A 14,961-nucleotide genomic window follows, 5' to 3' on the forward strand; every position below is an offset into this window, starting at 1 on the left:
ACACCAGCCTTGCCACTGATTTGCTCTCTGGCCTTGGGCAGTCATTTAGCCTCTCTGCCTTCATTTGTGTAATGAGGAATAATACCCACTTATTTTATATTGCTCTTATGGGAATTAAGTATGAATGTACCTAGATATGTGGCTTGTATGTGACAAAGCATTTTTTTAAATGCTTAATTTAATTATGATGACAAAGTATGATGAAACTCCTCCAAAGGCCATGAAATCCTTCATCGTGAGTTTAGTATTGCTAATAGTGATGCATCTTAAGTGTGGTATGCTGTGATCATCAATAGGGCCCTACCGAATTCATGGTCCCATTTGGTCAGTTTCACAGTCATGGGATTTTAAAAATTGTAATTTCATGATTTCAGATATTTAAATCTGAAATCTCATGGTATTGTAATTGTAGGGGTCTTAACCCAAAAAGGAGTTGGGGGGTCACAAGGTTATTGTGGGGGGGTTGCAGTACTGCCACCCTTATTTCTGTGCTGCTGCTGTTGGTGGTGCTACCTTCAGAGCTGGGTGGCTGGAGAGCGGCAGCTGCTGACCAGGAGCCCAGCTATGAAGGCAGAGCCGCCGCCAGCAGCCGCACAGAAGTAAAGATGCCATGGTATCGTATTGCCACCCTTACTTCTGCGCTGCTGCTGGCAGGTCACCACCTTCAGAGATGGGCGCCCAGCCAAAAGCCACCACTCTCCGGCCACCCAGCTCTGAAGGCAGCGCAGAAGTAAGGGTGGCAATACCACAGCACCCCCTCTCTAAAATAACCTTGCGGGGACCCCCCGCCTCTCCCACCCACAACTCCCTTTTGGGTCAGGACCCTCAATTTGAGAAACACTGGTCTTCTCCTGTGAAATCTGCATACTATAGGGTAAAAGCACACAAAAGACCGGATTTCATGAGTGGGGAGACCAGACTTCACAGTCCATGACCTGTTTTTCATGGCAGTGAATTTGGTAGGGCCCTAATAATCAGTCTGACATGTCCTTATTGCCTTGTTAAACTTACTGGTGGTAAACTGGAGCAGGTCCTTTTTGGAGTGTGCATCGGGAACACTACCTGTCTTTGGTACTCAGGGTCCCTCAATACATTTGTGAGGGAGGGAACTTTCCCCATCTTACAGGTGGCAAACTGAGGCACAAAGAAGGTATGTGAATTGTACAAAGTCTCACAGATTTCCTGACTTAAAACCAGGTCTGCTAAGTTCTAGGCTACAGCCCTAACTACTGGACCAGCATTCACCTCCAGTCAAAACATAACTGCTCTTTGCATGACATTGCTGATAACATAATAAATTATTGCAAAGAGCCCAACAAAATTAAGCTCTGAACTGTGTGTGTTTATAAAATTTGTACCTAGTTTAACTACATAAATCCAGTCAGAATAGTAGGAAAGGTTTGTAACTGGCTAGAAAATATGATATTCTGAAATGGATTAAACGTAAAGCTTTAAATTTACATTTTACAGCTTAAACAGTTCTTTATGTACTTAGTGTACAAATTATGCCTGTGCATGTCTTTCTAATTTTTTTTTTCTGTTCAGGTCTACTGAATCTATTTTCAAAGTCAAGGGCCAAAGATTGTTAGGAAGAAGGGATTGATCTCTTAAATGGACATCTGCTTTCACGTTATGGCTCAGATATCCAGTAGCAATGGACAGCGTTCATCTCCTTCGTTGGGAACTGCAAGGACAAAAGATGTGGACAAAGAAGAGGCATTGCAGATGGAAGCTGAGGCACTAGCTAAGATGCAAAAGGAAAGAGTGGTAACTGGTAATAAGCAAACTTCTGAGTCTTTAAGCAGCACCAGACAAAAAGCACAAACTCATAATAAGCAGGACCATGATCTCATGGTGTTTCCAGAGGCTGCTGCCAAAAAGAGGGTGGAAGATAAATTAAGCACTGTTGATATAGATAAAATGACCCATGCTGAATTAGAGAAACTGCTTCTAGATGAAAGTTTTGAATCTAGTAAAGTACCTGCATTACCAGCAACTCCTGTTCTGAGCCCATCATTTTCTTCACCATTTTATATTGGGCCTACTGGTCAAAGAGGACAGTGGACACCTCGGCTACCTGGGCCTGTGACTTGCACTTTACCTCCTATTTACCCATCAGCTTCTTACAATAAACAAGCTGGTGTATTTCAGAATGGGTTCCACCTAAGCATGTCCACCTATCAATCTACAGAACCTGTTTATCTTAGTCTTCCCGGGCGGTCTCAATACATTTCATACCCATTGACAACTACTACACCTTTCCATCCACGAGGAAGCCTGCCCATGTATCCTCCAACACTCACGCCAGAAATGGCAAAAGTATTTGACAAAATAGCCAGCACCTCCGAATTCTTGAAAAATGGGAAATCCAGCACTGACTTAGAGATGACTGATTTTAAGTCTATAGTACCTAAACTACCAACCTCAGAAAACTCCAGTGATATTAGTAAATTTGATTGGCTGGACTTGGATCCTCTAAGTAAACCAAAAGTGGATAATGTGGAGATCTTGTGTAATGCAGAGGATGATGCAAAGGTGACTTCTAGTACAGTTGCAGAAGATCCATGGGATGCTGTGCTACTAGAAGAAAAATTGCTAGTAACGTGTCATCTTGAAAGAAAAGTGAATGGGAAATCCACTGCTGGGGCAACAGTTACAAGAAGCCAGTCTTTAAACATTCGAACAACTCAGCTTGCAAAGTTACAGGGCCAAACACCACAGGTATAATAAATCTTTCTAATACTGGTTACGATATCTTTCAAGATACTTGGATTAAAATTTGCATCTATGTTGTCCTTAATATAAACCATAAATGGAATCTTTTTAAAAAGACTCCCATTGGCAGGGATAAATCTTCAAATAAGCCAGCACTCATTAGACTGTTGTGTGTAATGTTGATGAATTTTGGAATAGTCAATACTGCTCTTTTATAGTGATCCTAACTCAATCTAATCAGTTTTAAGTAGTTGCCTCCTAAGAAGTGTTTGTGGTTCACTGAAGAAGTTGTGAAATGCATTTGCTATTCTGTGACCCCTTCAGTGAAAGGAAGAGTGATTCTGGGTGTTTTTTAAAAAACAGTTTCTCTGTATGGTAACTCCTGTTGTAGTGATTGGATTTTTTTTAATATTACATACATTTTATGAAGATTAATTTAACCTGAGGGTCACCTAGTACATAAATTTCAACTTTTAACTCTATAATTAAACAATAAGCATACTCAAACTGTTGCCCTTGCTCCTGGAACTCAGACACCTCCGTGAAAATTATATGCAGATAACCATATAAAGTTCCCCACATTCATGTTCAGAATGAAAATATCCAATAGCTGTAATGAGTAGCTGCAGTTTTGTTGTCTTGTTTTTAAATTCTAGTTAACAAGTTCAACTTTGAGCATGCGTGTCACCAGTGGATTCTAATCTCTTCTAAATCACTCCTGAGGGCATGTCTACACTAGAAGCGCTACATCAGCGCTGTTCACTGCTATAGCGCATCTGGTGAAGACTATCTATGCTGATGCTCTACTCTCACAACCCTGAGCAACATAAATTAGATCAACTTAAGTGATTGTGTGGACCTACCCTCAGAAGCAGCTGAATTAGAACATCTGATCATTATGGACCAATTTGGGGGTCATGTAATAATTTTTGTTGTCAGAAAGGGGTCGTGGTGCAATGAACCCGTGGAATAGAGTGCAGAGGAGAGATGGGATTCCATCCTTTGTTCTCACCTAAACATGTTGAAGATTTAAATGATCCAGAGCAACTTAACTGCTAATGTATGCCATTGGCCTGACTTTCAGAGTTGCTGAGCATGCACAACTCCCTTTGAAATTAGAGCTACAGGTGAGCAAAACTTCTGACAGTATCATAAGCAGGCAATAGGCTGCCTGCCCAGGCAGTTATGTCAGTGAAAATTTACATTCCATACTTTCAAAATCAGGGCTGCAGTCCATATTGCACAATCAAGTGAATGATTAAAACCAAATAACTTTAACATGCCTCTTAAAGTTGATCTACCTGCCAAGAGAAAATATTGGGTGTTTTTATGATGTATAAAGTAGACACAAGTTTTGTGTTTTTTTTTTTTCTCCCCCCCACACACCCCCCCGAAAGTTCTTTTACTTTGATATATCAGTGTGTCAAGTCTAGTCATCTTCCCCTCCTTTTTTTTCTTCTGGTTGGAGGATTTAGTGGATAGCTTAAATCAATTACCACTAGGGATGTCAAGCAATTAACAAAATTAATCACGCGATTGAAAAGATTAATCGTGTGATGTTAAACAATAATAGAATACCATTTATATAAATATTTTGGGATGTTTTCTACATTTTCCAATATCTTGATTTCAGTTGCAACACAGAATACAAACTGTACAGTGCTCACTTTATACTTATTTTTATAATAAATATTTGCACTGTAAAAATAGTATTTTTCATTTCAGTTAATACAAGTACTTTAGTGCATCTCTTTATCAAAAAAGTCGAACTTACAAATGTCAAATTATGTACAAAAAAATAACTGCATTCAAAAACAAAACAATGTAAAACTTTAGAGCCTACAAGTCCACTCAGTCCTACTTCTTGTGCAGCCAATCGTTGAGAAATAAGTTTGTTTACATTTGCAGGAGATAATGCTGCCTGCCTCTTAGTTACAATGTAACCTGAAAGTGAGAACAGGGGTTTGCATGGCACTGTTGTAGCCAGCGTTGCAAGATATTTACATGCCAGATGTGCTAAAGATTCAGATGTCCCTTCATGCTTGAACCACCATTCCAGGGGACATGCGTCCATGCTGATGGTGGGTTCTGCTCAATAACCATCCAAAGCAGTGCAGACCAGTGTATGTTTATTTTCATCATCATTTTATTTTAGTTTTTATTTTATTTTATTTTATCATCCGAGTCAGATTTCACCAGCAGAAGGTTGATTTTTTTTTTTTTTTTTTTTTTTGGTGGTTCATGTTCTGTAGATTTTGCATCAGTGTGGTGTTCTTTTAAGACTTCTGAAAGCATGCTCTACACCATGTCCCTCAGATTTTGAAAGGCACTTCAGATTCTTAAATCTTGGGTTGAGTGCTGCAGCTATTTTTAGAAGTCTCACATTGGTACCTTTGTGTTTTTTCAAATCTGCAGTGAAAGTGTTCTTAAAATGAAAAACATGCTGGGTCATTATTCGAGACTGATATAACATGATATATATGGAGAACGCACATAAAACACAGAGCAGGAGACATACAGTTCTCTCCCAAGGAGTTCAGTCACAAATTTAATTAATGCATCATCAGAATGGAAGCATGTCCTCTGGAATGGTGGTTGAAGCATGAAGGGGCATACTAATGTTTAGCATATCTGGCACATAAATACCTTGCAAAGCTGGTTACAAAAGTGCCATGCGAAAGTCTGTTCTCACTTTCACGTCATGTTGTAAATAAGAAGCAGGCAGCATTATCTCCCATAAATGTAAATTTGTTTGTCAACGATAGGCTGCACAAGAAGTAGGACTGAGTGGACTTGTAGGCTCTAAAGTTTTATATTTTGGTTTTTTGGGTGCAGTTATGTAACAAAAAATTTATATTTGTAAGTGGCGCTTTCACGATAGAGATTGCACTGTGGTACTTGTATTTTACAGTGCAAATATTTGTAATAAAAATATAAAGTGAGCAGTGTACACTTTGAATTCTGTGTTGTAATATAAATCAATATATTTGAAAATGTAGGAAAAACATCCAAAATACTTAATAAATTTCAATTGGTATTCTATTGTTTAACAGTGCGATTAAAACTGGGATTAATTTTTTTGTGTTAATCGCATGAGTTAACTGCAATTAATCGACAGCCCTAGTTACCACAGAAATGTTACCTTTGCTGAAACTACGTTCCTTGGATAACAAGCTATATAATTAGCAGACATCTTAAAGATGTATAGGATTTCTTGTTTTAAACTGCTAGGAATATGTAGCCATGTGAATAGTTTTAAATCCTTGCTGAGTGCTATTAAAATTACTTTAATGTGGAAAAAATTAAGAAATCAGTTCATAAGCCATTTACTACTTTCCAGTATTGCTAGAACTTTAATCAATGACTCTTGGCACAATGTGTCATGAATGCTGAGGCGAGGCAATCATTTAAAATATTACTACATTGATTCATAATAATTCATGAAGATATACACTTCTTCCAGCAACTGGTGACACATGTTTGCCAAGTGTATCTGCTTTATTTAGTTTATCTCCAGGAAAAACATATTAGCTTGGTGATTTAGACTTTCAAGTGTCTCTGTGAAAGTGCACTAAATCAAAAACTGGTCATACAATGGCATTATAAAAATCAGTGGTGTCGCCATCTGAGAGGATATTACAGAATTAGAAAGGGTCCAGAGAAGATCAATGAGAATGATTAGGAAGGTACATGACTTTCATATAAAGAGATTGAAAAGGCTGAGGTTGTTTATCTTGAGAGAGGACATGATGCAGGTATACAAAATAATGAATGGGGTAGAGAACCTAGATTGGAAGCTTTTGTTGTCCTTGTCCCATCATAACATAAACAGGTGACAAATTCAAAACTGAAATGAGTTCCACAGTCTAGTTATGTAATGAGGGAAAAACATTGTCACAGGATGCTGAGACCAAGATCTTACCAAGATTATCACTTCAAAAGTTTTTTTTTACTTAATTGGCCTCTCAGAGTTGGTAAGACGACTCCCACCTGTTTATGCTCTCTGTATGTGTGTATATATATCTCCTCAATATATGTTCCATTCTATATCCATCCAAAGAAGTGGGCTGTAGTCCACGAAAGCTTATGCTCTAATAAACTTGTTAGTCTCTAAGGTGCCACAAGTACTCCTGTTCTTTTTTCAAGATCTAGAAGGAATTAAATGTTTATAGGGTCGAGAACGACCAGAGTTGTTCTTCAAATAAAAATATTGGAAGTGAGATAAAACCTCGTGCTTCAAGCCTTAACTATTTTATTAGGGATTATGATGAGACCTTTGTGGCAGGCAGATTATCTCCCATCTGCCTACTGTGGGGTTTCTTGTGCTTTCCATTGAAACAATCAGTGTTGGTCACTGTCAAACAGGGTACATGACTTGATGGACCAAGGGACTGATTCAGTTTGGCAATTATACCTTTTTAAAGTGGCCACATTTGCTTTCCTGAGCTGCCATCTCTCCAGAAAATAGCCTTTAGCTATGGAATTCCTCATACTTGTCAAAAGAGGCAATAAAATCTCTAAAGACTTCAGCAGGAATTTTTTTCTGCTATAATTTCCCCTTACACTCTGGAAAGTCATTATTGTGGAAATTGTGTCCACAGAAAAGGGATTTAGAGGATTTAGTTGCAATACCAAAGTACAATTCTCAAAGCAGTCATTTGAATTTCATCATACACTATCCACACAACATCCAAACAGAACAAAAGTATGGATCTTCTGCTGGATCTCTAAAATACTTGTTATAAAGCAAATATAGTTCTAAATTTGCTCCCTAAAATCTTCTCCAAGACTTTCCTCTAACCATGCTCTTTCTAGAAAAAGAAATATTGACAAAGCAAGAGAATAAATGTTTGTCTTCCTTAATTTTCTATTGGTAATGTTCCTGGCATCTCAGTGAGTGTTTCCTGCTGTTCTGGGCTGGTTGTCCTATTTTGGAAGGCTTTTTCCCACCATGGTTCCCTCTATTTTGTAAGAGACTAGAGGTTTGAAAAGCTGCTGCGTGAGGAGTAGAATGTCAATATAACTTTGTCTTGTGTGTAATTTTAACCTTTGAGATCTGTGAACTCATTCTTCCTGTAGTCTGTGTTTAGAGAGGCAAACATAGTTTCCTTGTTTTTAACTTCTGTAGCCAACCCTTTAACAATGACAACATATCAGATGTCTTTCCCCAGAAACATCAGGTTCATCATGGCCTTCAGCCACACTATTATGGCCTGCGATAAATCAATTATACTTGTAAATTGGATCAATATTTTGATGTAAAACCTCCTAAGAAAACCTGTCGCCTTACAGGAAGTCCGTTACTCATTTTATTGACAGTTTTCCTTCAGTCATTCCTAATACCTTGATTGAGTATTGGTTCTGTAATGTTGTGCTGGAGGAGCTGCCATATTTTGTATGATCCGTAAAATGAATGTCTTGTTTACTGGTGGTTATCAGCAATCCCATAACATTTGTCCATAGGAATGGATTATTAACCCTAGTCAAACTTCAACTTGAGTGACTACATTCTGCCTCCCTAAACAGCCCCCTGAAGTTCCAGTGGGGTAAGGTATTGTTTGTTAGCTGTCTTAAACAGTTGTGTGATGTTACCGAAGTGGCAATGTTGTATCACATTATTGTATTTCATTATTGTGATCCCTGCGTAGACTACAGTACAGCTTGAATTGAAAGGTGTTTTCTAAATGTAAGATTACTCTTTTTGATTCTGGTTATAGCTTACTGGGTAGTGTTTTTCACAGAACAGTTCCTCCTCTTGGTGGATTAAGTGTGATGAAACACTTTTACTTCTAAAGCTATGCTGTGATATCCTTGACTTAAATTCAAATGTTTTTCCTGATTTGCAGTTTACGTGATACTAATTGAACCTTTTATCATGGGTTTGCCTTCCTCTTTGTATGTTAACTTCCTGTTTCCTTGTGCGTGATTTGGTATTGTGTGTTTCTGACTTGATCACCTAACTTCTAAGAAGCTGTACTGGATTGCTGACAAATTTGAGTTACTTAAAGATATCATTACCTTGAAGTCTAGTCCATTTTAAAAAAGTTAAAAGTAGTTGCAAGTGTTACACCTGCAACCTAGTCCACATTCCAGTTTTTGTGATTTTTACAGTCTTTATCCAATTTCCTTAAATTCTACATAGGAACAGGGATTGGTAAAATCCCAAACAGTGAAACTGACTATAATGCTATTAAATGCCCAAAGTAAACTGCCTATTTTTGTTCAGTTTAGTTTGTAACCTTCCAGCTAAATTTAACGTTGTCACTAGTAACTATAGCTGGTTAAAACAAATTTGGCAGAAGTGATTTGTGGTCCCTTTTTAAGGTACGAGGCAAACTAAACTGTTTGCAATGTTTCCAGACTCCGATTACAAAATAAACTGTTTATAAAACAAAGTTTTATACAGTTTATAAAACTGTATAAAAAACAAAACTACTATAGGCTTGTTTACATGCCACAGCAACATGAGTTAGAGGGGTGTGAGTGCACAGCACACTAGTGTGCTTAACAAATAACTGGCTTATGTAGACACAGCTATCATGAACTAAAAGTTCCTTAGTGCATATTAACATAATGCCACTTCAGGTGGGTCAGTTAGTGCACAACACATCTAGAAATTACACCCCTCTAGTCCAGATTGTTGCATCGTGTAGACAACCCTATGACATGCAATTTTGAGAACTAAACTGTTTGGTCTAGACCAGGCAAATTTGGATCACCATGTTTCTAGTCTGTATGTATGTTACGTAGTTCATTTTAGTGCTCTATGAATTCATACGCTCATTTGGTCAGGATTTAATGAGCAGCTGTTACCAATTGAATAGGTTAATTGGAAACTAGTTATTTAACTCAAGATGCAATATTTGAATATGAATAAATATGAAGTTGACTGGCTGAAGTACTGGCACTACTGTTTCTACATGTATTACAAGGTTTTTCATAGCATTTTAAAACTTGAGGATGCAATGTGAATTACATAACTTACATTTTCAACTGAGCAGTACTATATACAATGAGGACCTCATCCTCTGCCACATAAACTGAACCCCAGACTGATATAATTAGCCCAGAGATGTTTGCCCAGTGCCAGAGGTTCCTCTGGTTGTGTAGAGATGACTTTACCACTTGTCTTCCATGCTAACAGGAAAAATAGGGTGTGGTTGAAGGAAAGAGGATGGTGCCAGGATATCCCTTTGCCACTCTTGGCTGCATTTCAATCCTCTAGGGTTGTTGGTAGTCAGCGTAAATTAGAGCAGTTCTTAAACTGTCCTAGCATAGACCTGCAGCAGGATAAAGGCAGTGTAAAGATTTATTTTAAGTTAGTTACGTGAATGCATGTATATTCTGACCTGCTTTCTGTACAGATCTGCCTCGCTCCAGTCCTACCAGTTTAAAAACGGCTTAGGCCATAATCGATGTAAGTAATTGGAAGCTAGCAGACAAGACATATAGTAAAATAGTTGAAAGACTGGCATCATGTGCACACTTCCTCTCTTTTGTGAAAAGATGACTGCATTAATGTTTGTAAATTTCACTGAGAAGCATTAATCATTACTTCCAGCACCAGTTTAGCTCCAATAGCAAAATGTCAGGATTGAGGCAGTTTAAGAGACCTTGCATGTGGGAGCCATCTCTAAGGGCCATTTTAATTTGCTAATCTGAAGTTAGCACTCAAGTGATATATATGTGTGAGAGCTGTAGAGACACATCCACTTTGTATTGAATTGTGACTGTCAAGCACATTCCTATGTACTTTGTATTTCTTTAAACAGCCACCTGTTGGTAAGTTTGTCAAACCAGAGATCTAGCAGAGAAAAGGTCAAGTTATTGCTTCTAGTTCCTCTCCTTTGTTTGCTTAACTAGTGTACAAGAGAACTATGCATGCTATGCAATGGCTTCATATTTTGAGGTGATTTAGCAATTTTCTGCTATTAATTGGAATTGGAATTTAAATATCTTGCAAAGAAGTATTAAAGGTAAAATGTGACTAATCAAAACATCCCAAGAGGTAATTTAGTGACCGTATAACACATCTGAAGTTCAGTGTAGGTTTTTTTTCAAGTATTTCTTTAGATTTACCTTTCCAAAGCTTGAAACACATTTTAAAAAGACACAAGTTACGAGTTGCCCTAGTGTGACTATGAGTAACCCTTCCCTGGCCACCAATCCAATGCATTACACAAGTCTTTCAAAAGGCATCCATTCTTCCTAAAAAGCCTTGAAAAAGATGAGACTTGCAGAATGTCCTGGGAAAAAGCAAATGTGCTCTGTCTGAACCTGAGTTTATGTGAGTTCCTGAATTGAGTGGCCTTCCATTGTGTGCACTGTGTCCACAAATTTAAATGGGGGGCTGCTAGCTTGGGCTCTTCATGTGATTTCACCTGCCTTCTCTATAGAAAGAGAGGCATTATCTAAGGCAGTGGTTCTCACTGTAAATGTTTATGGCCTGTCATGACCGAGTAAATAGTGTGGAGGTGGAGGCCCTGGGGTAGTTTTGGTTGGATCCTGCCCAGTACTCACCCCACAGTGGTAGCTCCTGTGTTGTGAGGCTGGCTGCACTTGGCTGTCAGCTCTGGGCATTGCAAGCTCTGGGCATTGCAGTGCCACTCAGGTTTGGCCCCGGTCCCCTGACAGGACCAAATTTGTGAGAGTGACTTGGCTCTTGGAGCTTGAGTGCCACTCACTTAAATTTGGCCTACCCAGACACCTGTCGTCATGGTGGCTGGGCCAAACCTGAGTGGTGCTGGGACCCCAGAGGTTGCAGTTAGGGATGTAAAAGGTTAACTGGTAAGCATTAGGCTTACCGTTAACCGACCTTAACTGGTAACCCTGTGCATGCCAGCCAGAGCAGCCCCAGCCCTGATGGCCTCGTGCCAGCCAGAGGGACCCCAGCTATGCTGGGGCGGCCTCGGTTAAATGATATTTTAATCATTTAACTGGTTAACTTTTTAAAACAATATTTATATCCCTAGTTGCAGTGCCTGGATCAGGGAGGCGAGCCATTCTGGTGACCCAATTTGGGGTTCTGACCAACGGATTGAGAAATCCTGGTCTAAAGTACACAAGACCACAGTACCTTGTTAGGTGAAACTTCCAACTAGTCTTTATGTTTAGTCCTTTGAATTTGGAGAATTGGAACTCCCTTCAAGGGATCTCAGACACAAATAATCTTCCCACCCTTGCACATCTTATTGTTTGGTTGGGGAGAGTGGCTGAAAACATGGCATGGGAATTATTGATATATAGAATTTTAGAATATTAGGGTTGGAAGGGACCTCAAGAGGTCATCTAGTTCAAACCCCTGCTCAAAGCAGGACCAATCCCCAGTTCCCTAAATGGCCCCCTCAAGGATTGAACTCTCAACCCTGGGTTTAGCAGGCCAATGCTAGATTGAGAGCAATACCTCTGCCTTTACACTCCCCCAGACTACCAACAAATAAGGAAGAAAGTTTTGAAGTCTGAATTGCTGATTGCAGTTAACCATCATTCTTTATGGTCAGATTTCAGATGAGTCATTTGAACTTTTTTTCTTCCCTGAGATCTGGTTTAATGACACCTACAATGCCCTTTAACATAGTTAGTCATCCACAGTCTTCTCCCTGTAACTCAAACCAGAAAGGATCCTAAAAAGTAGAGTAGTAGTCTTGTTACCCTCCACATTGGATTTAGAAGATGCACTACCCGAAAGGAAAAATGTTTGAATGCCTTGATATGAGACACTAAAGAAGTAGGACCAGTAATTGCAAGTGAAACAACCAATTCAAATTACCAGTGCTTCCTTCAGAGACTCAAATCTCCTATCTTGCTGAAAACTCTGATAGAAAATTGGTATAGTTGCAGGCTACCACGCTCGATATCCGAAAAGCTGCTTTCGCCATTATAATAAAGCCAGCAGAGATGGTATCTTGCAGTTTTTACTACAATGTAACTTAACGCTTGTTTAGAAGTCTATCTTGTCTTTGGTGCCATGGCACTTCTGGATGTTTCAGTTTTGAAATATCAAAGGTTGGCTTTACACACACTCAATAATGTGAACAAAAATTCCTTACTGTATAATAAACAGCATATTGCATCCACAGAAGCATAGATGCTTACAGGTAATGCATAAATACACTGATAACAGTAACCCAGCAGATCAAAGTTGGTTAAACTGGGCCAGTTTGTGTGGTAAGTAACATGCACAATTGAATGAAGAGCAAATGGCAATTATGAATCTCTTCATAGTGTGTTTTTTGCACTAAGGATAACATTTTTCTGCTATGGCATGGCTATGTGACAAAACTGATTTTAAATTGGAAGCAAATGCATGATTAAAATAACTGGTTCAAAAATGCTACGGTGGCAGAAGGCTCTAAAGCTAAAATCCCAATAAAATGTGTAACTTCAATATAATAATTATACATATGATAGCTTTGTATTTAAATAGCTTTATTTGGTATAACAAATGTACATTTTTGCCAAGAGATAAACTTGAGATTTTTGGACATAGAGTTCACTAACAGCAGCTGTCAGAATGTTTGTGCAGGTTATTACATGAAAACGTTGCACTGATTTCTGAAATAAAGTCACTTGTATTTTATTCAATCTATTACCATAAAAAGGTACTTGTATTTTAGACCTTAGAAGGTTAAAGTAGAAGTCATAAAATTGGAACTATATATGATTAAACATTCCCATTGAGAATTGAACAGTAATGTTTCAGCTTCTTCAGAAGTAACTACAGAGAGTCAATTTCTTCCCTTTCTGTTGCCTGGAGGATTGGGAAAGGAGTTGGGAAGGGCAAACAGATTCTTCTGTATCCCCATAAATAGTCTTACCTATCTACTTTTGAGAGAGTGTCTGGTCAAGAGTTGGTCTTACTAGCTAGCACAATGCTTAAATTCCCAGTGACCTGTTTATACCAGATCTTCCAATATTTCTATTGCTTGATCAGAACTGGTGTCAATAACCTATAGACAGTTATAGTCAAGAACACCTCCTCTCAGGCTGGAGCAGTGGTGCCACCCTCCTTAGCCTGAAGGCTGAACATGTTTCAAAAAGGTCAAGGGGCCTAAATTAGTATTTGGGGAGCAGATTTCTTGCCTTTTTTCTGTTCCATTTACACTATTTAACCAGTGTGAGGGGAAACTTATGTCACCCCAAAATTCCCCTTCAGGAAGTCCTAGTAACTGTAGTGTTAGCCTTGATGCAGAAGAGTATGTTATCTCAGGCAAGAAAGAGGGAGTGGCTAGAGCGCTTCTTGGAGCACCGGTGGCTGGTGGCGCTGCAGCCGTGCTGCCCAGCTGGAGCCAGCCATGCACCGCGCAGCACAGAGCACCGGGTCAGGTCGGGCTTTGCAGCTGCACTGCCCCAGGAGCTCGCTGCCCAGAGCATTGCGCCAGCAGCAGAGCGAACTGAGGCTGTGGGGGAGGGGCTCCTGGGCCAGGAGCTCAGGGGCTGGGCAGGAGGGTCCTGCGGGCCGTAGTTTGCCCATCTCTGATGTAGCGTGTGTCCCAGTGTGAGAACTATTGAACTGGGAAGAGACAGCAGTTGCTCAGGGTGTTGCTGGCTTGCATCTGGGCTGCAGTGGTGCTTTCTTCTTAGTAATGGGGCTGATTCAAACACTTCCATTTAAAAATTGCTGGAAATAAATCCGAATCCTCTGAACACAGTTGCCCTCAAAGACTGCAGTGTGGAGTCTCAGGGGTCACAGGTAGAACACTACCGTGGATTCAAGGATTGCAATAGAGCTCATACAGAATGCTGAAAGTTACTGATTTGTGAGGGGTGCCATTATTCAATTCATTCTGCCCTCTGACTGACCAGGTGGAAGTTGTACCAGGGCATAAAATAGAGAATAGACCTAATATCCTCTCTTGGCATTCCTTTAATAAAATGGGATAAGAGTACAAGACTGACAATCATTGTGTGCGTGCAGTATCTGCTACATTTACTTGGGAACTTAGTGCCATATTGGAGAGTTAGTTGTCACATATCTTGACTATAAATAGCCATCTAAGCCAGATTCTATGCTTCCGTGAGTGTTCCCTTTCCAATTCGCTAATGTTGCAAAGAATCAATTCTGATAACTTTAATATAAAACCAATTCAATCATAACTGAAATATTCATTTTTTTATTACATATGTATGCTAATATCTGTAAATTCACATTTCATGTAGCTGAAATCTAGTTGGGACACAGCATTGCTCTGAGGTTTGACTAGTGATCTGAAGGTTTATGGGAGTATGTTTTCAACCAGTTTAAAG

General features: G+C 39.3%; 1 protein-coding gene across 1 annotated transcript in view; it reads left to right on the forward strand.

Annotated features, from left to right (window-relative positions):
* The window catches only part of PIK3C2A (phosphatidylinositol-4-phosphate 3-kinase catalytic subunit type 2 alpha), an 87,112-nt gene that overhangs the window by 13,598 nt on the left and 58,553 nt on the right, over positions 1 to 14,961 (forward strand). Inside the window, exon 2 of the mRNA XM_054026002.1 lies at positions 1,546 to 2,721. Within this exon, the coding sequence (XP_053881977.1) occupies positions 1,612 to 2,721 (1,110 nt within the window). The 5' untranslated portion in view covers positions 1,546 to 1,611. The remainder of the gene's footprint in view (positions 1 to 1,545; positions 2,722 to 14,961) is intronic.

Source organism: Malaclemys terrapin, chromosome 4 (assembly GCF_027887155.1).
Source record: "Malaclemys terrapin pileata isolate rMalTer1 chromosome 4, rMalTer1.hap1, whole genome shotgun sequence".
Taxonomy (NCBI): Eukaryota; Metazoa; Chordata; order Testudines; family Emydidae; genus Malaclemys; species Malaclemys terrapin.